Below are 26,634 nucleotides of genomic sequence, written 5' to 3' on the forward strand. Positions count from 1 at the left end.
CAAATTCATAACGAGAGAGCAATGCAGAACAAGCTTTTCCAAAGACAAATGACAGCTGAAGCTTTTACAATCTTTGTTTGTATCTCAGACACACATTCTCTATAAGACAGCAATGTACAATTGCTGGGATTGAGGCAGTCAATGCTGGCCTGCGTAAAATCTTCAAAATATAAATTAACAACAGGCAGAATAAGCTATCAAATAATATTTTCTGTGCTACCATCTACTCTTCCAGACTGCAGTATGGCGCTTTTCTGAACGGATATTGTAGCAGTATTCTCATTTACTCATTATGCTCAGATACAGACCCATGCCTAACTACTTTTCTTGCAACTCTCTGGATTCCTAGACATGCCCTGCAAAGATACATTTCTCTCTCCTCTTGCTCTCAGGCAGCTGATCTGAAGACACAGCAACAACCTGTTTAAAGTGTAACTAAACCCGGGACCCTGCATTCACTATGGTGTCCGTTTATGAAACAGAGAAAAGCTGTGATCCTCAGGATCACTGCTGATCTCTCGTGTATACCAGTTTATGTAGCTGAGATTAGGAGCTGAGAACATGTTCTCGGCTCCTCATCACAGTACATGACGCTCTGTCACAAACAGACAGTTTACATAACTGAGATCTGAAGATTTAACTGGCAGTTAAGGCCCGTACACACGTAGCGATTGTCGGCCGTAAATATTCGGCCACCGTCCGATCGGCCGATTGTCGGCTGGTTAGTATGATGCTTCCGACAACCGACTGCGACTTTTCGGCCGAACAGAATCTGATGTGCATGCTTTAAAATTTTTGTTGGCCAACACCAGAACGGCCGATTGTTCCTCAGTCAGTACAGAATTCGGCCGACAAACAGCAGATGAGCAAGACTGGGCATGCTCAGAGAAGAAAAAACACACGGAAAGTTAACCATCACATGACATCACTTCTGCAGTCGGTTGTTGTTGGCCGACAAAATTCGTCTGCAGTCTTTAGCACTTTTCAACCTACACGACAGCACCGGACAAAAGATGGCCAATCGTTCGGCCGACAATCGGTGCGTGTGTACGGGCCTTTACTCTGAAATATCTCCATCCCAGATTTTCAATTTTTGACGTTCGCTTGTGCGATTAGAGGAAGAAGACTTCTTTCTTCCTATACATCAGCACCATTGCGTTAAACATTATTATAAAAAATATATACAGTTTATATATATATATATATATACTGTATATGTAAATATATAAACTGTATATGTACAATGCCTTGAAAAAGTATTTATACCCCTTGAACTTTTCTACATTTTAATATACAATGTATTTAATTGGGATTTTATAGACCAACACAAAGTGGCACATAATTGTGAAGTAGAATGAAAATGATAAATGGTTTTCAAAGTTTTTTTACAAATAAATATCTGAAAATGTGGCATGCATTTGTATTCAGGCCCCTTTACTCTGATACCTCTAACTAAAATCTAGTGGAACCAATTGCTTTCGGAAGTCACCTATTTAGTAAATAGAGTCCACCTGTGTATAATTTAATCTCAGTGTAAATACAGCTATTCTGTGAAGCCCTCAGAGGTTTGTTAGAGAACCTTAGTGAATAAACAGCATCATGAAGGCCAATGAATACACCAGACAGGTCAGGGGTAAAGTTGTGGAGCGGTTTAACCCCTTAAGTCCCGGAAGATTTTACCCCCTTCCTGACCAGGGCCTATTTTGCGATTCGGCACTGCGTGACTTTAACGGACAATTACGCGGTCGTGCAATGCTGTACCCAAATTAAATTGGATGTGGGGGCCCTGGCCTGGTGTGGTTACACGTGGTCTACGGTTGCGAGGCCGGTTGGATGTACTGCCAAATTCTATGATATGCCTTACAGAAAGGCTTATGGTAGAGAAATAAACATTCAATTCACGGGCAACAGCGCTGGTGGATATTGCTGCAGTCAGCATGCCAATTGCACGCTCCCTCAAAACTTGCGACATCTGTGGCATTGTGCAGTGGGTTAAAACTGCACATTTTAGGGCTCTTTCACACTATGTGTCCATCAAACGGAATCCGCTGATCCCCCGTTGAGCAGGAGGATGACAGCTGTTCTCCGCACTGTGCGGAGACACAGCTGTCAGTTCCCCATACATCTCTATGGGGGAATCGGATAGGAAATAGGGTTTCCATCCGTCCAGATTTGACGGATCGGATGTCAGCGGACATGTCTCCGCTGACATCCGATGCACCATAGGGATGCATGGGGGGACCGTTCAGATCCGCAAAAAAAACAGACAGGCAGATCTGAACGGTCCGCCTGTGTGAAAGAGCCCTTAGAGTGGCCTTTTATTGTGGCCAGCCTAAGGCACACCTGTGCAATGATCATGCTGTCTAATCAGCATCTTGATATGCCACACCTGTGAGGTGGATGGATTATCTCAGCAAAGAAAAAGTGCTCACTAACACAGATTTAGACAGAGTTGTGAACAATATTTGAGAGAAATAGGCCTTTTGTGTACATAGAAAAGTCTTAGATCTTTGAGTTTAGCTCATGAAAAATAGGGGCAAAAACAAAAGTGTTGTGTTTACAATTTTGTTCAGTGTATGAATGCACCTACCACATCTAAGAATGTAATATATATTTGTTTGGGGCTCAATACTACTTTAAATGTGTACATGTAAAGCTTCAGAATTCTCAAGTCAAAGCAATCTTCAGCTTTTCTCCTATTAAAAACCAAAAAGTCTCAGAGTGACTCACAGGTCATGCTAGGAGTTGTGGATCCTCTTAAGCTAAAAGAAAAAAAAAACACAAAGCCCTACTTCCATTATTTAATTGTGGGTCTAGTTTATCATTTTACATTATATAAGATCATCACTCAGCAATTAATACCAAAGTCATCCCCTGTGATTTAGCAAAGAACATACTGCATTATTCACAGCGAACCCATATGTCTACACAAAACTGTTTGAGAAATGGCTGGCAAATGAGACTTAGACTTAATATATGTAATCCATTTTGTAAGTGGCCTAAACTACTGCTTAATGCCCCTGCTATGCTTTCAGCTCTTGACCCCTGCCTAACGTGGCACTTTACTTTGAGAATTATTGTTTAATCAATAATGCACAATGGACTACTTTGGTGCAAGGCAGGCCTGCTCTAAATTGCTTTGGTGTGTAACAGAGGCCTTATATTGAAGTAAATTGACACATACGATGGAAACTATAAACCAATACACTGTCAAATCCATAGCAGAGATCTCTTCTCAGCCTTGTTCTGCTTGTTAAATGAAACACGGGTAGGATAAACTACATTTTACACATGACTGTCGTTTTTAACATGGTATATAATAGAGCACATTGAATTGTAAATCTACATCAAACCCCCATCCATGGCCCCCTTTTTGCAAATTGGCATCCATTAAAGATGAAAAGAACACTAAGCACTGCAGCCTTCTAAAAAGGAGAACACAACATAATAAAGTCATTCATCATAGACTGCTTAAAGTAGCAAAGCTCTTGTCAAGCATGGATTTTACAAAAGATTTCATGGTCAATTAGGTAAATACAGGTATAAAATGGACCTAGTCCTGAAGATCAGAAAGCCAATTACTGATCATGTTTAATCTCATTCCCCTAAATCCCCAAAGTATGTTTTTCCCTTCCATTAGTAGTTTACATTGTAAGGAGAAAATATAAAATAGGCAATATGTAGTTAGATACATTAAACACTTTGTGAAGCAAAACCAATTAGCAGGCTGTTATACTTAGCTAATGTGAATGTATAAAAGATTCATTTACAGAACCTTAAATGTTTTAGAAAAGAAAAACAAAGGCGATTTTTAAGATGGTGTACTATAAAAATTAATAATTTTTTTACATTAAAGGTTTTAAATTGAAATAATTTATACTTGGATAGATGATTTCATGGAAATAAAACACGTTCCTTGTTTTTTTTTTATTTTGGTCACATGAATTATCCACTAAATCCCTATGAAACCCAAAATGTTTATGAACCCAAGTATAAAATGACATATTTTACAAGCCATGCATTTCTGTTTTAATTCAGACACTTTTTTTTTTTCTTTTAAGATCGCTGTCATTTTTATAATATTACCTGGTGATCCTGACAATAATTTATGCAGAACTTTGCATACTGTACATTCACATCAGTCCCTGTCCTCAAGGAGTATACAGTCTATGGTCCCTATCTGACATACTAGGGCCAATTTAGATAGGAGTTGATTAACCTACCAGCATGTCTTTGGAGTGCAAGCGGAAGTAGAAATACCAAGAGGAAAACCACACAAGCACAGGGAGAACATGCAGACTCCATGCAGATAGTGTCTTGGTTGATGTTTAAACTGAGTATTCTAATGCTGCAAGGTAGGAGTGCTAACAACAAGGTCACATTCACATAAATTCAAAAGGTGTCAATGCTTACTTGCTGGATTACAATATGGTGGCAGCATGGTCACCTTTGCATATGCACTGTCAAGAGGAATATGAAGGCAAGCATGCTTACACTGTACATGACTGCTGGGCATTGCCATTTCACACAGAGTCATGCTACAGACATAGGGGTTTCCAAGGCAACAACAACACCTCTGCAATGAAGTGGTAGCTATTACCCATGGGCTAGTTTGCACCAACAGGTAACAGCATTATAGGAAGTGATGTTGACATGTGAGTTCACTGTGATGAAAGAGATCCCTAAAGTACTGAAAGGGGTCATGGGACCATTGTTTTAAAGTTCACAAAGGGTATCTATGGTGAATATATCATAGCATGCTTAAAAAAATGAAATGTATATACAGTAACTCATAAAAGTGAGTACACCCCTCACATTTTTGTAAATACTTTGTTATTATAGCTTTTCATGTGACAACACTGAAGAAATTACACTTTGCTACAATGTAAAGTAGTGAGTGTACAGCTTGTATAACAGTGTAAATTTACTATCCCCTCAAAATAACTCAACACACAGCCATTAATGTCTAAACCACTGGCAACAGTAAGTACACCCCTAATGAAAATGTCCAAATTGGGCCCAATTAGCCATTTTCCTTCCCTGGTGTCATGTGACTTGTTAGTGTTACAAGGTCTCGGGTGTAAATGGGGAGCAGGTGTGTTCAATTTGGTGTTATCGCTCTCTCTCTCATACTGGTCACTGGGAGTTCAACATGGCACCTCATGGCAAAAAACTCTCTGAGGATCTAAAAAAAAGAATTGTTGCTCTACATAAAAATGGCCTAGGCTAATGGAATATTGCCAAGTCCCTGAAACTGAGCTGCAGCACGGTGGCCAAGACCATACAGCGGTTTAACGGGACAGGTTCCATTTAGAACAGGCCTCGCCATGGTCAACCAAAGAAGTTGAATGCACATGCTTAGCATCATATCCAGAGGTTGTCTTTGGGAAATAGATGCATGAGTGCTGCAAGAATTGCTGCAGAGGTTGAGGGGGTGGGGGGTCAGTCTATCAGTGCTCAGACCATACACCGCACACTGCCTCAAATTGGCAAGTGTGTCTTGCCTACAGTCAAGCATGGTGGTGGGAGTGTCATGGTCTGGGGCTGCATGAGTACTTTCGGGACTTGGGAGCTACAGTTCATTGAGGGAACCATGAATGCCAACATGTACTGTGACATACTGAAGCAGAGCATGATCCCCTCCCTTTGGAGACTGGGCTGCAGGGCAGTATTCCAACATGATAATGACCCCAAACACACCTCCAAGATGACCACTGCCTTGCTAAAGAAGCTGAGGGTAAAGTTGGATGGACTGGCCAGGCATGTCTCCAGACCTAAACCCTATTGAGCATCTGTGGGGCATCCTCAAACGGAAGGTGGAGGAGCGCAAGGTCTCCAACATCCACCACTTCTGTGATGTCTTCATGGAGGAGTGGAAGAGGACTCCAGTGGCAACCTGTGAAGCCCTGGTAAACTCCATGCCCAAGGGTGTTAAGGCAGTGCTGGAAAATAATGGTGGCCACACAAAATAGTGACATTTTGGGCCCATTTTGGACATTTTCACTTAGGGGTGTACTCAGTTTTGTTGCCAGCAGTTCAGACATTAATGGCTGTGTGTTGAGTTATTTTGAGGGCACAGCAAATTTACACTGTTATAAAAGCTGTACACCCACTAATTTACATTGTAGCAAAGTGTCATTTCTTCAGTGTTGTCACATGAAAAGATATAATAAAATATTTACAATAATGTGAGGGGTGTACTCACTTTTGTGAGATACTGTATATATACACTGCTCTGTGCAATAGTTTTGTACAGGGTGGCCCAGATCCTCCTCTTCTCAGGTCTTCTTCATTTCTTCTGGCCCATCCCTTCTGTTGAGTGCCCCCCCCCCCCAGTTAGCAGCTTGCTATGGGGGCACCCGAGCTGAGCTGCAGCTCTGTGTATCCATTCAGACACAGAGCCGCGGCCCAGCCCCGTCCCCTCTCTCTCCTGATTGGCTCACTGACTTAGATTGACAGCAGTGGGAGCCAATGGCATCACGCTACCATCTCAGTCAATCAGGAGGGAGAGTCTCGGGCAGCCGAGACACTCCTGCAACATCGCTGAATAGAGATGGTAAGTATCAGGGGGTTGATGCAAACAGAAGGCTTTTTATCTTAATTCATAGCGTGTAAGAAGATAAAAACCTTCTGACTTTACAACCACTTTAAGGAAAAATAAATATCAGAGTTTACAAATATTACAAAGTGTAATTGAACAGTAGGGGAAGGTGGTCAAGGGAACATTTATGCATAGTGTACTTGTATATTATGGCAAACTTATGTTTTAATTAGTCCTCTTCTAGAGCTGACAGCTCTGGCTTTACTTTATAATGCCTTTGATGCTGCTACCATCTTCTGCACTGATTATTCCACATCCAAATGATTTATTCTGTAGCCGTTGGGTAGCTACTGATTATATAGCTCCTGTGCATGTGCACTAGAGTAACACTATCCTAAAACCAGGCTCCAGTCACTACATCTTACAGATATCAAGAGTGTACACTGCACTAAGACTGTGTCACTGGCAGTGTACATGACATGACAAAATCCCTAATATAAAACAGAAGTATTTGAAAGAAGAGACACACAAGGTTTGTCCTACCAAAAATTGCATTTACAAATTACAAATGACAAACGTCTTTGTTTTTCCACTATAATAAATTTGAATCCTGCTTCAGATCTCATGTAACATGCAAAAGCTTCCCTGCCTACCCCAAGACAAGTCAAGTTTTCTCTGCTGTCACAAAATGCTGTTATGTCTACAAAAAAAAATCATAGTGTACCTGTACCTATTGGATATCGGAATTGATATTATGCTTATGCTGCTCTTAACAATTAAAAAGCAAAAAAAAAAAAAAAAAAGTTTCCTCAAATGTCCCTTAAATTACAGTCATCAATTGAAAGAAAGTCAGGTTCATTGGTGAAACCAAATCAGGAAGGGGCACAGAAAAAAAGCTTTATTTTATAGCTAATAAAGTTAAAATCAGCACTGCAAGATGCCTGATATTAACTTTATTAGCTATAAAATAAAGCTTTTTTTCTGTGCCCCTTCCTGATTTGGTTTCACCAATGAACCTAACTAATAGGCAATACTTTAAAGGTTGAAACTCAAGGTTCACTTTAACCCAACCCCCCCAAAAAAAAAAAAAAAAAAGCAAAGGACCATCATATATGCTGAAAGCCAAGACCCTGGATGGCATAAAGAAATACAGATTCCCAGAAATATGTGGTTCCAAATGCAGTCAATTAAAAAATTAGCCTTCCACTAACACGATGACTGTAATTAGTTTCTTAAAGCACTTTTTAAATTTAGACCGAAAAATTATAGACTAAGTATAAATACTGTATGTAGCCTGCTAAAAAATAACTGATGAATGCTCTAAACATGATTGGCAAATTAAAAGTGATGGGGGTAAGTTACCTCTGCCATTTGTGATAGCGTGGTCCAGTCATCTTTGTTGTAGCTGCACATAATGCTCGCAATGAGAATCTAAAAAACAAGATTACAATGTTAGAAATTTTGGCAGCTGACATTAAGCTGAAATTTGGCAGTTAGAACTTCAATGTTTCTGCAAAGGTCAAGCTTGGCCATGTTACTTTCTGAATTTTGATTTTTCATATTGGTCATTTATGTGACAGACAGACGACATGACCAGCATGGAGGCATAGGAGGTAGGAGGAGGTTGGGTTAAAACATAGCTAAACTCAAAAACAACATTTTAGCATATCGCAGATTTAGTTTTTAAAATAATATATTGTATTAGTCCTTAGATGCCGTGGTTGCATTCGTTTTTATTCTTGTAAGGCTTTGAACATTTTTTTTTTTAAGAACAGAAAATAGCTATTGATCTTGCCAGATATAGTTTCCTTGTCACTTGCTGTTAGTTGGACTGAAAGCATAATGCAACCTTATTTTTTTTTTTTTTTCTGTAAACTAATAACCCCCCACTTACCATGTAAAGAAGATGAAGAGAGGAAGACATGTTTAAAGTCTAGCCCAGAGTGAAAACCTTGGCTCCCTCTATTGATTCAGCGTAATCAAGAAATGTGTTATTTGCAGGATTACAGTGAAAATAAAGAAAATAAGCCCCAAAAAACAAAACAATTGCACCTCATTTAAGGGCTGATAAGCTGAAACATTTTTTTTTTTTTAATATAGACACACAATTACTTTTACAGGGAAAATCAAAATATGGATACTGAAGTTATTGAATTCTCTTGTATCGTCCACATTTGATTAATATTCATGACTATCAAACAGTTTGAATTATATTCTAAAACAGGACTTTATTACATTCGTATACATATTTAATATTTATGCCCCAGGGCCCATTTTGAATTAAATGCAGGGCCACTTTAAGACATAGGAAGGCTTGAAACAATCATATACTAAGTGAAGTAAATATGGCAAACTAAAACCGTAATCTGCATTGTTTCTCATCAGAGTGATAAAAAAAAAAAAAAAAAAACATTTTTAAATCTGTTCCAAATTTTCAAAGAGAAGTCTGTTTTGTTAAGGGATCCTTATCTAAGATTTATGTTCGCAATATTTATATTAATGTAAATAAAATAGGGAGCAGGATCTTTAAAATATCAGTGTTTACCTCTTGACCCTCTCACTGCCAGGTCATGTAGGCACCCCCGACAGGCGTCGGGGGTGCCTACGTATGAAAACATTGATTGCAATACACATTACAAATCACCACGCATGCTAGAGTGAGAGTGTTAATTCAAACACAAACCTCCTCCGAAACACAAATACATACACGTAGGGGGCTTTTGAAGCGTCGCCTATATAAAAAATAGGGTACTGAAAATTGTCGCCATTTCACGGGCACACACAAATTTAAGGTTAGACATGTTGGGCATCTATTTACTTGGTGCAAACTCATCTTTTATATTTTACCAAAAATCTGAGTAGTGTATTGCATTTGTTTGCCCTAAAATTCACTTTAATGTGGTTTTTACTAAAATTTTGCGTTCCCTAGACTTTTGCAGAAATAACGTGTGATATAAAATATTGGAACTACCACTATTTTATTCTCTAGGGTATCTGCTTTCTGAAAAATATATAACGTTTTGGGGTTTCGCGTAATCTTCGGGCCGAAAATTATTTTTTAAACATCTGTGCAAAAAAACACAAAAATGGCTCTGGTTGCGTAAAGGTATGGTTACCGCATAGACTCTTATTTTATAACATCAGCATTGTAATATCAATACAAACAACAGTTTTTTTTTCTGACAATCCAATATGTGGTTACTTGAAAAATCTCCTTTCATGTTGTAAGTTCTGCCTATCTACTAACCATCTCTTTCCACACCTTTCTGGATTCCCTTTGTGCTTTAAAGCTCATCCTCTGTTTATTTTCAATTTCTGAGGACTACATATCCCATAGTTACATAGTTGCATAGTTAGTGAGGTTGAAAAAAGACATCAGTCCATCCAGTTTAACATATGATGTGTGTGTGTGTTTGCTTTTAACCGTACATTGTATACCTCTGTATGTTGTGGTCTCTAAGGTGCCCATCTAATAGTTTTTTGAAACTATCAATGCTCCCTGCTGATACGACTGCTTGTGGAAGAGAATTCCACATCCTTACCGCTCTTACAGTGAAGAACCCCTTACGCACTTTAAGGCTAAACCGCCTTTCCTCTAGGTTTAGTGAGTGGCCACGTGTCTTATTGTATCTCCTTTCTCTGAAAAGTTTGTTCCTTATGCTAGGGTCGCCAGTACAGTAATTGTACATTGATATCATATCCCCCCTCAATCTTCTCTTCTCCAGAGAGAATAGGTTCAGTGCTTGTAGCCTTTCCTCATAGCTGATGTCCTCCATTCCACTAATCATTTTTGTTGCCCTTCTCTGGACTCTCTCCAGTTCCAGCACATCCTTCCTGAGGACCGGTGCCCAGAACTGGACAGCATACTCCAGATGTGGCCGGACCAGAGTCTTGTAGAGTGGGAGAATAATCTCTTTATTTCTGGAGTGAATCCCCTTTTTTATACATCCCAGTATTCTATTGGCTTTGCTTGTGGTGGCTTGGCATTGCATGCCACTGCCAAGCCTGTTGTCTACCAGTACCCCCAAGTCCTTTTCCATCCTAGACTCACCCAGAGGTTTCCACTCCCCCCTAGTGAGTAGCTTGCTTTCTGGTTTCTGGCCCCCAGGTGCATTACTTTACATTTCTTAACATTAAACCTCATCAGCCATGTAGTTGCCCACCCCGTTATTTTGTTCAGGTCCGCTTGCAAGGTTTCCACATCCTGCATAGAAGATATTGGCAAGCCTAGTTTAGTATCATCTGCAAATACTGAGATTGTACTAGATATCCCCTCCTCTAGATCATTTATGAATAAATTAAACAGGATTGGTCCCAGGACAGAACCCTGGGGGACCCCACTTTCCACACCCGCTCAATCCGAGTACTCCCCATTAATCATCACCCTCTGGACTCTCCCCTGGAGCCAGTTCTCTATCCAGGTACTCACCTTATGGTACATACCTACCTTCCTTAGTTTGTACAGTAAGCGTTTGTGGGGAACGGTGTCAAAGGCCTTTGCAAAGTCCAGATACACCACATCCACAGGCTTTCCCTTATCTAGGTGGCAGCTCACTTCATCGTAGAAGGTTAATAGATTGGTTTGGCAAGAACGATTTTTCATGAATCCATGCTGATTACTACTAATAATACCGTTTTCATTACTAAAGTCTTGTATGTGGTCCCTTAACATCCCATGGTACCTTGCTGCCTGCAAGCAGTAATTCTTGTACTGACTCTGCCTCCCTAAAATCCTCCTCTCAGTACCTTTGTAGTTCAGAAGCCAGGCTCTGTGAATTCTGTGACACAGCAGTGCCTACTTACAGGGAATAGTAAATATATGTCACAGAATTCAAGGAAGTATCAGTATCTTCACAAAAGAAGTCTACTATATTCAAGATCATTTAGCTCAATAGACGTAGGGTAGAAATATGTGAAATGCAATGTGAAAAAAATAAATGATTTTAAATTTTGACCATACAGTGTATACACTAAATGTTTCTCACCTAAAAGTGATCATTATATACACATTAAAAATGTTCTTCTCATATAAATTATCATTACATTTTGCAAGGTAGAATGTCATGCTGCTTGTTTATACCTTTTTGGGGCTTCTTGATAACATACTGTCACGAGATGTCTAAATTAAATCCATTTAAGGAAGCCATTGTAAAGTAATGGCTGCAGGCTACCTTAATGGATTCTGCAAATGATTTAAGAATGAGGGTGTGAGAGACTGATTCCGTCATAATGACAACGGTAGACAGGGCAGAGAGACAAACTGCAGGCAATAAACCTTTCTGAAGAAGCTGGCAGGTGATTCAACCCTCCAGAATCATATACTTATAACTAATGTAGCACTATTTCCAGCATCAGTGCTGGATATGGGTCTGCCATGGTTACCGATAACACCAACAGCACATTTAAGCTTGTTGCCCAAGTGTGAATACTGAGACAATGACCAGTCCGGCATCTTTGGTTTTTATTTTTTATTTTAGGAACTTGGATGGGAGAAGGGAATGAGTGGGGTACTCCTCTGGCTCAACTAGTTACAAGAATGGGACACTTGAGAAAAAAATGCCTTCTAGCGCTGACTTGACGCCGGCTGAATGCCGACCAACGCTTACTGGCGCTTGTGAACACTGACTTGCTGTCACTGAACTGAAACTGACTTCTGACACTCCTGTTAGCTCAAAAGTCCTTTTTTACTGCTTCCTCCAGTCCTCCCTGACTGAGGTAGCCACTTGCAATCACTGCAGCAACACTTAACGCTTTACACTTCAGGGCCCAACCGCTGGTCCCCCCTTTTACTCTTCAGGGTTAACCCTGGCACCCCCTTTACTGTCTCCGCTGCCTGGCTAGCTAGCTTCTGGATCCCTCTGACCTTCTCCAGAGTGGTCCCCTCTCCCAGGGGCAGTTTGCAGTACTCCCGATTCAGAATGCTTTCCTGAAACTCGTCCCCCAACAGCTCCGCTGGTCCTCAGAACACTGGATCCTTCTCAGCAGCTCAGCTCAGCCCTGTATCCCCTCAGGCAAGCTGCATGGGACACCTGATTCCTTTTGACAGGAGGAAAGACAGCCGTCACCTCCCTCCTGGGACTCTGCTTCCCGCCAAAGACAATCTGACATGTGCCCCCACAGGCTTATACCCCCTCCCAGAATGCTGTGCAGCAGAATCTGCCCTTCCAGGAAGGATACAAGCCCTGGTGTGCTATTGGTCAGGTCTCCTCCAGTGCCCAATGAGAGCCCTCATTGGGTTACAGTGGGGAGACTCCCCGACACAACAGACACACTTGAGAGCACATGTCAGCTTAGCTGAACAATGACTGTTAACTATAATTTACCTAGCACCTACCTTGGAGGGTGCTACACTAAAAAGTGTGGGTGCCTTTTAAAGCCCAACTGATGTTACAAAACTAGATATTCAGTCAGACAGACTTTATGCCTACAATCTTCAACTTCATAGTCTTTCCACCACTTTCATATCACAAAAGCTGTACAAATAGACTTAGAATGAAACAACAGAACATTTAATTCTGATAGATTACTTTAGGCTGGCCCCTTTTGCAGGTATTAAGCCATTAAATACTCTACTGTTTAAAATCCAACAAAGCAAAGTCTGATCCTGCTTTGCAAAGCCTCAGTTGTTCTCTCTTCTCTGTTCTTGGCGCTGTAACAAAATAGATCTACTTAAGGATGCTCAGGGGCACTGGGCTTCAGCAAAATGGCAGCATCCAGCATTGTTTATCTTTCTTCTTGCTGAAGGCTGCCATTTTGATAAAGCTCAGTGCTCCTGAGCAGTAATAAATCTTTAGGCTGTCAGTAGATCACCCTGTACTGGCACTGATATTTAGCACAGTGCAGAGAACAGAGAACAACTGCAGCTGTGCAGAGCAGGATTAGACCATGCTTTACTGGCAATTTACAGCACACACTATTTTGGTAGCATAATTATTAATGTGGAATGTATGTTATTATTATTGTTAGATCTATATAGAGGATCGCTCCAACATATGGTTTTGGCGCCTGCTCCAGAGAGGAATGTTCCCTTGCTTGTGCAGCCGATCAGGTCTGTGTCCACCTGTGCCTCATTTGTAGCAACACATAATAGATATATGGAATGTATTTTGAATGACATATATATGTATGTATATCTTTGTAGATATGCAATTTTGGGTCCATATAGCCCTGAAGAAGCTTGTGGCTCTGAAGACCCCAATTGCATATTTCAGACCTTATATATATTTACACTAGGAATATATGTTTCACTATGTATTGTTTTGTCTTAGATATTTGTATTTTATCTTTGTGGATTTAATACATTTAAACTTTTTTATACATATGATTGCCAGCACCCCTCCTTCTATGGCCCTTAAAATCCAATTTTCTTTTTTTTCTTTTCAATATGTGAAATCTTCCTGCAAATGAATCCCTCGCTGTCACCACTGGAGGTGGCATCCATCTTCACCCGTCTTCCTTCCGGGTCCACGGACACCAGCTGTGTGACTGGCTGGAGCCACGTGATGTCACTCCTACACAGGAGCTGCTGGCCACGGCACAATGCTCTGAAGAAACGGCACGGGTGGCCGTTCCTTCAGAGTGCATGCGCCAATGAGATCATCAGCTGCATTTACAGTAAATATCTCCTAAGCAGTGCACGTTTAGGAGGCTTACCTATAGGTACAAGTAATCAATAGAAGTTTGCTTCCACTTTAACACCTTCCCGTCGACCTCACACATATATGTGGCCTCACTGAAGTGGGCTTTTTTCCATGGGGCTGCATATATGCGTATCTCCCTGTGTGCTAGAAATGCGCCACACAAAGCCCTCCCAGCACAGAGATTGGGCTCTCAATGAGACCCCCAGGTCTCATACTAATGATCAGGACCCGGGACAGTCCGCTCCAGGTCACCTGATTGCTGTGATAGCCTCTGATTGGCTATCACAGTGATCAGTCACTGTGAGCCCGACCTTGTGTTTAATTCCTCTTCTGAATGAAAAGAAAGATACATTGCATATTTCTCTTCTTACAGGAGAGAAAATGTAAACAAACCAAAGTGTGTGTAATAAAAAAAATTAAATAACAATTAAAAATAAAGAATAAAAAAGAAAAAAATACCAAAATTAAGGGTTGCCAGGGTTAGTGTTAGGGTCAAAGTCGGGGTCAAAGGTCACAGTCAGCATATTTTAGGTAGAATTTTGATTTTTTTTTCTTAAAGTGGTATCAGTGTCAGTTAGTGTCAGTGTGTTTTAGGCAGGATTAAAAAAATGCAAAATGCACACTATTGTTTCTGGACTTTACTATGGGTACGAACAACAACTAACATACACATATGTGGTATTGTAGCAATCATCAAGAGCAGGAGAACATATTTTGGATTGTTCTTTGGCGGTAAATTATGATGATAGCAAGAAATATACAGCTAAATTAAATATATATATATATAGATATTACTATTTTGGGCAAGTTTTGCTTTAATAATAAAAAAAAAAAAAAAAAAAAAAAACAGGATATATCCATTACCATTGACCACCAAAAGAAAGCCCAATTCACCATGAAAAAAAGGTATAATCCACCTACACTACCCCAAGAAATTCTTTAAGTATATTGTACAGGGCGCCAAGGTTGGGTCCTGGACAGTCGCTATATATCTCCTATATTTGGGTTATGGTCCCTTTAAGGGAAGTTTGTTAATGTTCAGGGGGTCACCCAGGATGGGTGAAAAATTCCTGGGAATAGTAAAAATCAGGAGGACTGACTCGCAGTTCTCTCTGTATAGTAAAGAGAGATATTTGGGACCCGGAATTTGGGGGGCTCTGTAGTGATATTCGGGTGGGAAAGAGCCCCCACCCCTGACCAAAAGGGATTCCAGCACACACAGGGTTAAGACCCAGGAGAAGCAGACCTTAAGAGACAGGAAGCAGCAATAGGGGAGTGTGGGGGAGGAGTAGTTTGGTGGTTGCACCTGTCTGAAGGAGCTGCAAGTTTGCTGGAAGCTGCTGAGAGGTCTATTAAGGACTGTTACAAACCTTGGGGTGAAGACCCATCCACAAAACCGTATGTGCCTTTTTTCTTGCTTTATTCCTTTGTGCTGAAGAAAAGCGGACTTTATTTTGTGTTTGATTTATGCACTGCTGGAAGCCTGTTTAAGTTTGCTGAAATAAAGCCTTTTTGTTTATGTTTTAAACGGTTGTGCACTCAATCCGGTGGAGCTAGAACCCCCAAACTTTACAACTGGTGTCTCGGATGCGGGCAGAGTGCATTTTGCAGCCGCAAAAGCCATTTAAAACCAAAAACTGACATTTAAAGAGACAGTATACCTATGGCATGTCTTGGGTGAAAACAGCTCAGACACTGCAAACAGCAGGCATGGAGGAGGTTATTAAAGCACTGGTGCAAGCCACTGTGACCCAGCAGCAAGCCTCAGTAGAGGCAAACCGTCGCCATGAGGAAGCAATGGCTCAGCAGCAGCAAGCCCTGGCACAAGCTGTAAAGGCACAACAGGAAAGCACACGGTTGCTAGCTACTCAGTTTACTGCCCAGCAGGAGTCCACTCAAGCACAGGTGGCTGCCTTGCAGGAAGCAGTACAGCGTTTGGCTCAGGGACGAGAGCAAGCAGTCATTGCCGATGGCAACCCAGTATCTGTGACAGCCAGCCATTACTTGCAAAAACTAACCCCCAGTGATGATGTGGAGGCTTTTCTCACAACTTTTGAGAGGATAGCGGAGAGAGAGGGGTGGCCCCGTGACCAATGGGCTGGCATTATCTCCCCTTTCCTTACTGGTGACCTGCAAAAAGCCTACTTTGACCTTCCAACTGAGCACATCAGCGACTATGAGCGTCTGAAGGCAGAGATCTTGGCCCGCCTGGGGTAGACCACAGCTGTCCGGGCTCAGAGGGTGCACCGCTGGAGGTACAAACCTAATCGGCCACCCAGGTCCCAGATGCACGAACTGGCGCAGGTGGCGAAAAAATGGCTGCAACCAGACAAGCTGACAGGCCCGCAAATGGTGGAACGAGTAGTGATGGACTGGTACCTGCGGTCCCTTCCAGATGACCTACAGCGCTGGGTAAGCCATGGCGACCCTGCAACCGCTGACCAGCTGGTAGAGTTGGTCGAAAGATACACCGTGTGGAAGACCTGCTCGGGCCTGCCAAGCATCGGGAACCCACACATAGGGCAACCAGGCCAGCCACAGCACCTAGGAGAGAAGCTCCGCCAGACGTTGTCACCCACAAACCGGTATCTTCTTCAGCAGAACCACGGAGGTTGGTTCCTGTCCCAAGGATGGGAGACATACAGTGCTGGCGATGTCGGTCCTGGGGGCATACCCGGGCACAATGCCCACTTCAGGAGGAGCCTATGGAGTGCGGGACTGTTCGGAGAAGCTCTTTTTATGTGCAAAGAGCATGTGCCACCCATCTTGATATAGCGGCCGGACAGTTTGAATGTGAACTATGGGTGAACCACCTTCCTGCCAAGGCTCTGCTGGACTCTGGTAGCATGGTAACGCTGGTACATACCAGGGTGATCGGAAGACTCGGCCCAGTAAGTAAGACTCTAAGGGTAGTATGTATCCATGGGGACAAAAGAGAGTATCCCCTGGTGCCAGTGACTGTTGCCTATGGTGGTACCTCCGTGACACAAGGAAGTCTGGGTGGTAAGAAATTTAATACATGATGTCATAGTGGGGCGGGACTGCCCACTGTTTTTTGAACTATGGAACCAGGTACAGTGTGAACAGCCTGGACAACTAAGGGGACTAGGGACCCTCGGCCTCGAAGGAACAGAGTCTGAGTGGTCCGGGCCTGAAATCCCCACAACACAACCCCTTGATGGGGAGGTACCTGTCACTAATAATGACATTGCAGAAAATGTTAAAGTAGACAATATTGTTTCTGTTTCAGGTCGCAAGACCGTGCTGACCTCTGAGGGGGGGGGAAGTCTCCCCATTACAGGTTATGCTGGGAGAGGATGACGAGGAACTCTCCCCCATCACAGTCCCAGGATGAGGAGAGTGAAGGGGAAACCTCCTCAAGGCCAGTGCATCCAGACCTGGACATATCCAGGGGTGCGTTTGGCACCGCTCAATTGCAGGATCTTACCTTGGTCAATGCTAGAGAGCAGGTTTCTGTTATTGATGGGATCCCACAAATACCAGGTGCAGACCAGAGGTTTCCTCATTTTGCATTGAAAGATAACTTGGTTTATCGAGTGGCTGAAAGCCGAGGGGAAACTGTCGAGCAGTTGCTGGTTCCTCAGCCTTATAGGCGGATGCTTCTCGATCTAGCCCACAATGATGCACTGGGAGGACACCTGGGGGCAGAAAAAACAGAGGCCAGGGTAACTGACCGGTTTTACTGGCCAGGGGTAAAGGCAGAGGTTAAAAGGTATTGTGCGTCCTGTCCGACTTGCCAGTTAACTGCCCCGGTGTCCCATTACAGAAACCCCCTGGTACCCTTGCCCATTATCGAAGTACCATTTGAACGAATTGCAATGGATCTCGTAGGACCCCTGGTGAAGTCGGCAAGGGGGTACCAATATATACTAGTCATCCTAGACTATGCCACTAGATATCCAGAAGCAGTCCCTTTAAGGAAAACTTCCTCTAAGGCCATTGCCATTGAACTATTTAAAATGTTTTCCCGAACAGGGTTCCCCAAAGAAATATTGACGGACCAGGGCACCCCTTTTATGTCAAAAGTGATGGCGGACTTGTGCAAACTGTTCCAGATTAAGCAGTTGCGGACGTCCGTCTATCACCCGCAGACTGATGGCCTAGTCGAGAGGTTCAATAAAACTTTAAAATGCATGTTAAAAAGAGTGGTCCATAAAGATGGGAAGGATTGGGATATGTTACTCCCTGCCCTGTTGTTTGCCATCCGAGAGGTTCCACAAGCATCAACGGGTTTCTCACCGTTTGAGTTAGTGTATGGGCGAAGGCCCCGGGGGTTGCTAGATCTAGTAAAGGAGACATGGGAAAGTGAGTCTTCCCCACACAAAACTGTGGTAGAGCATATCTCCCAAATGCGAGAGAGAGTGGCTAAGGTAATGCCGTTGGTGAGGGAGCATCTGCAGAAGGCTCAAGATGCCCAAAGAAGGGTGTACAACCGGTCGGCTAAAATCAGACAATTTCAAATAGGAGACCGGGTGGCCGTCCTAATACCAACGGTGGAGAGCAAGTTCTTGGCCAAGTGGCAAGGTCCGTTTGAGATAGTGGAAAAAATGGGGGAAGTGAACTACAAGGTACACCAGCCTGGGAGAAGAAAGCCATACCAGATCTACCACATAAATTTGTTGAAACCCTGGAGAGACAGAGAACAGGTGTCCGCAGTGATAGGTGTCCAGTCAGGGGACCCTGCAGGGATTGACCTGGTGCAGGTTGCTGCTACCCTGTCTAGGCCCCAAACCCAACAGGCAAAAGAATTTCTGCAAAGAAATAAGGACGTGTTTTCAGGGTTACCTGGTCTCACCAATGTCATCGAGCATGACATTGTAACCGAGCCCAATGAAAAAATCCGGTTAAAGCCGTATCGTATCCCAGAAGCTCATAGGGTGGCAGTGTCTGAAGAGGTAAAAAGAATGCTTGAGCTTGATGTCATTGAAGAGTCACAGAGCGAGTGGTCGAGTCCAATTGTGTTGGTGCCTAAACCCAACGGCACTCTTCGCTTCTGCAATGACTTCAGAAAGCTTAATGAAATCTCCAAGTTCGATGCATATCCTATGCCCCGGATAGACGAGTTAATTGAGAGGTTGGGTCAAGCCAGGTATATCACCTTGACCTCACAAAAGGGTACTGGCAGATTCCCCTAACCAAGGAGGCCAGGGAGAAAACAGCCTTCTCCACCCCGGAAGGCCACTTCCAGTACAAAAGGATGCCATTTGGTCTGCACTCTGCCCCTGCCACATTCCAACGGACCATGGATAAAACTTTACGTCCACATCAAAGATATGCTTCCGTCTACCTGGATGACATAGTCGTCTTCAGCACTGATTGGGAGTCCCATCTTCCCCGGGTTCAGGCAGTCGTAGACTCCTTGAGAAGAGCAGGGTTCACCATCAATCCGGAGAAATGTGCAATTGGGATGGAGGAAGCCAAGTACCTAGGGTACATTGTGGGTAGAGGGCTGGTTAAACCCCAAATGAATGAGGTAGAAGCCATACAGGGCTGGCCCCGTCCCCTAACCAAAAAGCAGGTTAGAGCATTTTTGGGTATAGTTGGCTACTACCGGAGGTTTGTCCCCAACTTTGCCACCATTGCTGCACCATTGACTGACTTGACTGACTTGACCAAAAGTAGAAAGTCAGTGATGATAAAGTGGAGCGCGAATGCCGAAGAAGCTTTTCAGAAGCTTAAGGCGGCATTATGCCAACATCCGGTGCTCGTAGCTCCTGATTTCTCCAAGGATTTTGTAGTGCAGACAGATGCTTCAAGTGAAGGATTAGGAGCGGTCCTCTCTCAAGTGGTCAATGGGGAAGAGCACCCCGTGGTTTTTCTGAGTAGGAAGCTAACGACAGCAGAGAGAAACTACGCTGTGGTGGAGCGGGAGTGTCTTGCCATCAAGTGGGCTTTGGACTCCCTACGGTATTTTCTCCTAGGTAGGAGGTTTCGCCTGGTGTCAGACCATGCCCCATTGACCTGGATGAGACAGAACAAGTACACCAATGCCAGGGTGACAAGGTGGTTCCTTTCTCTCCAGGAGTTTAATTTTGTGGTACAACACAGACCTGGGAGACAGCATCAGAATGCCGATGCCCTCTCCCGAGTCCACTGTATGCTATCGAGTAGTGCCTCCAACACCTCCGCGTTGAGGCAGAGGGGGGGATATGTACAGGACGCCAAGGTTGGGTCCTGGACAGTCGCTATATATCTCCTATATTTGGGTTATGGTCCCTTTAAGGGAAGTTTGTTAATGTTCAGGGGGTCACCCAGGATGGGTGAAAAATTCCTGGGAATAGTAAAAATCAGGAGGACTGACTCGCAGTTCTCTCTGTATAGTAAAGAGAGATATTTGGGACCCGGAATTTGGGGGGCTCTGTAGTGATATTCGGGTGGGAAAGAGCCCCCACCCCTGACCAAAAGGGATTCCAGCACACACAGGGTTAAGACCCAGGAGAAGCAGACCTTAAGAGACAGGAAGCAGCAATAGGGGAGTGTGGGGGAGGAGTAGTTTGGTGGTTGCACCTGTCTGAAGGAGCTGCAAGTTTGCTGGAAGCTGCTGAGAGGTCTATTAAGGACTGTTACAAACCTTGGGGTGAAGACCCATCCACAAAACCGTATGTGCCTTTTTTCTTGCTTTATTCCTTTGTGCTGAAGAAAAGCGGACTTTATTTTGTGTTTGATTTATGCACTGCTGGAAGCCTGTTTAAGTTTGCTGAAATAAAGCCTTTTTGTTTATGTTTTAAACGGTTGTGCACTCAATCCGGTGGAGCTAGAACCCCCAAACTTTACAATATAAACAGTAAGAAACAGAATACATTGGCCCCATAAAAGATGATGAAGGGAATCTGGCCACAGAGGACAGAGAAAAGGCGGAAGTGTTAAATAATTTCTTCTCTTCAGTCTTCACAAAAGAATCGGGGGGGCTACACTAACCTAGCTTGTAATGCTAAATTAAATAATACACCTCAGGAAGTACTGCCATGGCTAACAGAAGATAGACTTAGAACTAAACTAGAGAAAGTTAACATAAATAAATCACCGGGACCGGATGGCTCGCACCCGAGGGTTCTTAAAGAGCTCAGCCAGGTGATTGCCAGACCATTATTCTTGATCTTTAAGGATAGTGTACTGACAGGTATGGTGCCAGTTGATTGGAAAAAAGCCAACGTGATACCAATATTTAAAAAAAGGGCCGAGATATATCCCGGGTAACTATAGGCCGGTTAACCTAACATCAGTAGTCTGCAAGATTTTGGAGGGGATGTTATGGGACCACATACAAGACTTTAGTAATGAAAACTGTATTATTAGTAGTAATCAGCATGGATTCATGAAAAATCGTTCTTGCCAAACCAATCTATTAACCTTCCACGATGAAGTGAGCTGCCACCTAGATAAAGGAAAGCCTATGGATGTGGTGTATCTGGACTTTGCAAAGGCCTTTGACACCGTTCCCCACAAACGCTTACTGTACAAACTAAGGAAGGTAGGTATGGACGGTAAGGAGGGTGGTGATTAATGGGGAGTACTCGGATTGGGCGGGTGAGGAAAGTGGGGTCCCCCAGGGTTCTGTCCTGGGACCAATCCTGTTTAATTTATTCATAAATGATCTAGAGGAGGGGATATCTAGTACAATCTCAGTATTTGCGGATGATACTAAACTAAGCATGCCAATATCTTCTATGCAGGATGTGGAAACCTTACAAGCGGATCTGAACATAATAATGGGGTGGGCAACAACATGGCAGACGAGGTTAAATGTTGAAAAATGTAAAGTAATGCACTTGGGGGCCAGAAACCAGAAAGCAAGCTACTCACTGGGGGTGAAACCTCTGGGTGAGTCTAGGATGGAAAAGGACCTGGGGGTACTGGTAGACAACAGGCTTGGCAGTGGCATGCAATGCCAAGCCGCTGCAAGCAAAGCCAACAGAATACTGGGATGTATAAAAAAGGGGATTCACTCCAGAAATAGAGATTATTCTCCCACTATACAAGACTCTGGTCCAGCCACATCTGGAGTATGCTGTCCAGTTCTGGGCACCGGTCCTCAGGAAGGATGTGCTGGAACTGGAGAGAGTCCAGAGAAGGGCAACAAAAATAATTAGAGGAATGGAGATCATCAGCTATGAGGAAAGACTACAAGCGCTGAACTTATTCTCTCTGGAGAAGAGACGATTAAGGGGGGATATGATATCAATGTACAAATACTGTACTGGCGACCCTAGTATGAGGAACAAACTATTCAGAGAGAGGAGATACAATAAGACACGTGGCCACTCACTTAAACTAGAGGAAAGACGGTTTAACCTTAAAATACATAAGGGGTTCTTCACTGTCAGAGCAGTAAGGATGTGGAATTCTCTTCCAAAGCAGTCGTATCAGCAGGGAGCATTGATAGTTTCAAAAAAACGATTAGATGAGCACCTTAAAGACCACAACATACAGGGGTATACAATGTACGGTTAACAGCAAACACACACACACATCATAGGTTGAACTGGATGGACTGATGTCTTTTTTCAACCTCACAAACTATGTAACTATGTAATACACTAAGCAGTTGTGACAATATGTACAGTTTTACTAACACGTCAAAGTTGTAAAATTGTACTTAAGCATTTAGATTTTTTTTTTACCCTTAGGAGTGAAAGGGTCAATACGATAGTGCAGCCCCCCTTGTACTAGATTAAATCTGTACATACACAGTTTTTTTTTTTTTTTTTTTTTTCACTCAGTCAGTGAGCTAAAAAAAAAAAAAAAAAGATTCCTCCATTCACACAAATGAGGTGGAAGGAGAAATCCTCCTGGGACATTGTATCCCTGTCAGAATACGCTGATCAGTGGCTGCATCTGATGTTTGTTGGAACATTTTTCAACATGTGCCTTCAACAGAAGTCAATTAAACAACACACACTTTTGCTTTAGCCACAGCTTTAGATGCAGTACATTGTGTAATGTCACAGATCTGGTCAGACAGAACCTTTTCTTCTCTGCAATGCAAGTGTATGGCTATTCTTTCAGCTCAGAGCATTGCAGAGTAATTGCACACAGCATAATTTCACTGAGAGAAAAAGGTACTTTGAGGTGTTTCCTAGAAAAAAAAGAAATCACAAATTTTTACATGTGATAGTATGGCAATATATAAAAAATAAAACGTCATGAGACTTCAACTGGTAAATAAAATGCCTTTCTAAGATACTAGGGGAGACCAGAAATTTAAGGAAAACAGTTCCAAAGCTCTTTCACTAATAAGCCCCAATGTTCTTGTGAAGTGTGTATACACTTATGAATTAAGACCTCATACACACCTGTATGATGTGACGCATTGCTTTTTTCACCATTTTTTTTTTTTTTTACGCATTTGTTTTTACTTGAATGGACGGTCAAACACAAGGTAACTGCACCAATGTAGCTTTTGTACCTTTTTTGGGCAGTGTTTCAAGTGTGTTTTGAGATGCACATTTTTGCAAGTGACAAAACGTGCAACTGCTACCTACGATTGGAGTGCCATTAAGGATTTATGGCACCACAAGCCCAAGATAAGTTTTGGCACATTGTTCACGTCTTTCCAGGAACCGTTCAGAAACACGTGTTTTTGCATGCTTTCCCAAAGCACTAAAGTGTGAACAGGGCCTAAGTGAAATAGAACTCTCCTATAATTGCCGCAAATTAATAAAGAAAAAATGTCTGTGTTGTGCGCAGGAACCAGATTGCAACAGGGGGCTTGTTAACCACTTTAAGACCGGAAGGATTTATTTGCCCCCTTAATGACCAGGCCCTATTTTGTGATTCGGCACTGCGTTATTTTAACGGACAATTGCGCAGTCGTGCGACGCTGTACCCAAATAAAATGTATGTCCTTTTTTCCCCACAAATAGAGCTTTCTTTTGGTGGTATTTGATCACCTCTGCAATTTAGATTTTTTGCGCTATAAACAAAAAAAGAGCGACAATTTCGAAAAAAGAAAAACAAAATTTTTCACATTCTACTAAATGATATTCTCAAAAAAATTTTTAAAAAATCTAAATTTTTTAATATTTTAGGCCAATTTGTTTTCTGCTACATATTTTTGGCAAAAAAAAAAATCGCAATTTGATTGGTTTGTGCAAAAGTTATCGCGTCTACTAACTACGGGAAAGATTTATGTCACTTTTATTGTTGTTTTTTTTTTTACTAGTAATGGCGGCGATCTGCAATTTTTTGTGGGACTGCGACATTGCGGCGGACAGATTGGACCCCTAACTGCCATTTTTGACACTTTTGGGGGTACCAGTGACATTACTACAGTAATCAGTTCTATAAGTGCCGGTTCACACTTCCGCGTGTGCGGCGATCGCATGTAATATCGGAGCGCACTGCTCCTTCATTACATGCGATCGGATGTGCAGTGCAAATTCAGCCATACACTTTGTATGGCTAAATTTGCACTGCACCCGTACAAAAGTCGCACATGAGGCATTTTTTCAGCAGCATCAGGATCGGATCGCACAGTGGTTCACACTTGTGCGATCCGATCCTGTGCGAACTGCCAGATTGCACTGCGATATGCAATCAAATTGGGGGTGTCGTTAACATTTAATTCACACCCCCAGCATATCGCATATGGCAGTGTGAACTGCCAGATGTGCGTTTGCGATGCGGGAACAGGCTGCGAATTCGCAGCCTTCCCGCATCGCACAAGTGTGACCCGTCACTTAATATGCACTGTTAGGCTCCATGTACATGGGACGTTGTTAAAATTCCCTTGAATGCTGGATTTTTTTTTTTTAGGACATTTAAAACGTCCGTTGTGTCACGTTTGCACTCGCGTTTAGCGGGCGTTTGCGTTTAAAAACGTTCCAAGAGGTAAAAAAAATCATTCCCCTTTGAAATGGAAAAACGTGAGCGCCAAACGCGGGTCATCGCGTTCGGTCGCATTTGGCCCCGTTTTTGCGTTTGAAACGCCGGGAAACACATGTTCGAACGCAAATAATTGCGTTCCAAAAAACGTCCCTGAACTGAACTGCCTGCAAATGACTGTAAACGACCCTGTGTACATGGACAGATAAGATAACATGTAGGTGGGTCCAGGGGCTTCTGAAAAAAACACCCAACTGCTCCTAAACGGCCATTTACAACGTCCCGTGTACATGGAGCCTTACTGTAATAATAACACTGGCAGGAAAGGGGTTAACTGTGTAGATGATCAAGGGGTTAAATGTGAGCCTAGGGGAGTGATTCTAATGCCTCATACACACGTTCAGATAATCAGACGACTTATCGTTTGCATTTTGTTGCATGATACTAATATCGAATTCAACGATGCATACAACGTATGATTTTTTTCATACGATTCTGGAAAAGCTTCCTGGTTGCGTAGCTACGTATCAGATGGTGTAAAACAAAAACAATGGCAGCCAGGCTTTTTCTGTGCTATTTTAGTGTTTCTGATCATACGCGGTCTTTTTCGATCGATTTTTAGCGGATGCATAGTGTACTGATTAAAACAATTGTCGTTCGCTAGGCTATCGTACAACAGAAGTTTTCCTGTTTGTCCCTTCGGATTTTGTTGGACAAACTGTCGTGATCGGCTGTCGAAAGCTAATGATCAGATTATCGTGCGATCAGGTCGAAAGCGAGTTTTATCGTACGATTATCTGAACGTGTGTACGAAGCATAACTGTGGGGGGGGGGGGGCGTGGCTTGTGAAATGACCATAGAGACATGTGATCCTATATAGAAGGATCATGTGGGCTCTGTGATTATTTCAGGGAGAAACAGCCGAACGTCCTTCTCTCTCTCTCAGCGTGGAGTGATCGCGGGTGTCAGGCGGCAATCTGAGCCACCTGACCCGTGCATTGGCTTCCCCGCTGCCAAGTGGGGGCGGGAGCGCGCCGGCAGCAGCGCGCTTGCCCCCTAGCTTCCTGCGCGCGACCGACGTAGGTCTACGTCGGTTTGCGCAGGAGATCCACCCTGCGGCAGTAAAAAGGCGGTGGGTGGTCGGGAAGTGGTTAATGTATCATAGTGTTTATGTCCACCAAGGTTTCAGTAAGCCACATATTTACTTTCCCATTCCACAAAAGTTCATATATCAGTCCCGATGTGCTTGCAGTTCACCCATAGTTAACAGCATTTGAACAGCTATGTAACTCTGTTGTCCTCTATTACCGTAGACAAAAGAACCACACCAGCGTAATGTAGCACATAGACAGGATCAGAGCCTTTTTAAACTTTTTAAATATAAAGGCTTAACCAAACCAACACATCTTTGATCTTTCCTCTGGTGTACAGTGTGTCAAATAATCAATAGTCTAAAGTCAGGCTTTAATGTGTATATTGAAAAAAAAAAAAAAAAAACACTAGCGAGGATGTCTTTCTTGTTTGATAAACAGAACCATACTCCATGAAAGCATTTATGGTGACACAGTTGTCAACTCTAGTTGATCCAGATGGTATCTATGACTTTTT

The 26,634-nt window shown here is 42.8% G+C and overlaps 1 protein-coding gene across 1 annotated transcript in view; it reads right to left on the bottom strand.

The window, feature by feature from the left end:
* DPYD (dihydropyrimidine dehydrogenase) overlaps positions 1-26,634 on the bottom strand; it is a 1,764,026-nt gene that overhangs the window by 472,049 nt on the left and 1,265,343 nt on the right. Inside the window, exon 15 of the mRNA XM_082264968.1 lies at positions 7,904-7,972. Within this exon, the coding sequence (XP_082121094.1) occupies positions 7,904-7,972 (69 nt within the window). The remainder of the gene's footprint in view (positions 1-7,903; positions 7,973-26,634) is intronic.

Source organism: Pelophylax lessonae (genome assembly GCF_965119305.1).
Source record: "Pelophylax lessonae genome assembly, chromosome: 8".
Taxonomy (NCBI): Eukaryota; Metazoa; Chordata; class Amphibia; order Anura; family Ranidae; genus Pelophylax; species Pelophylax lessonae.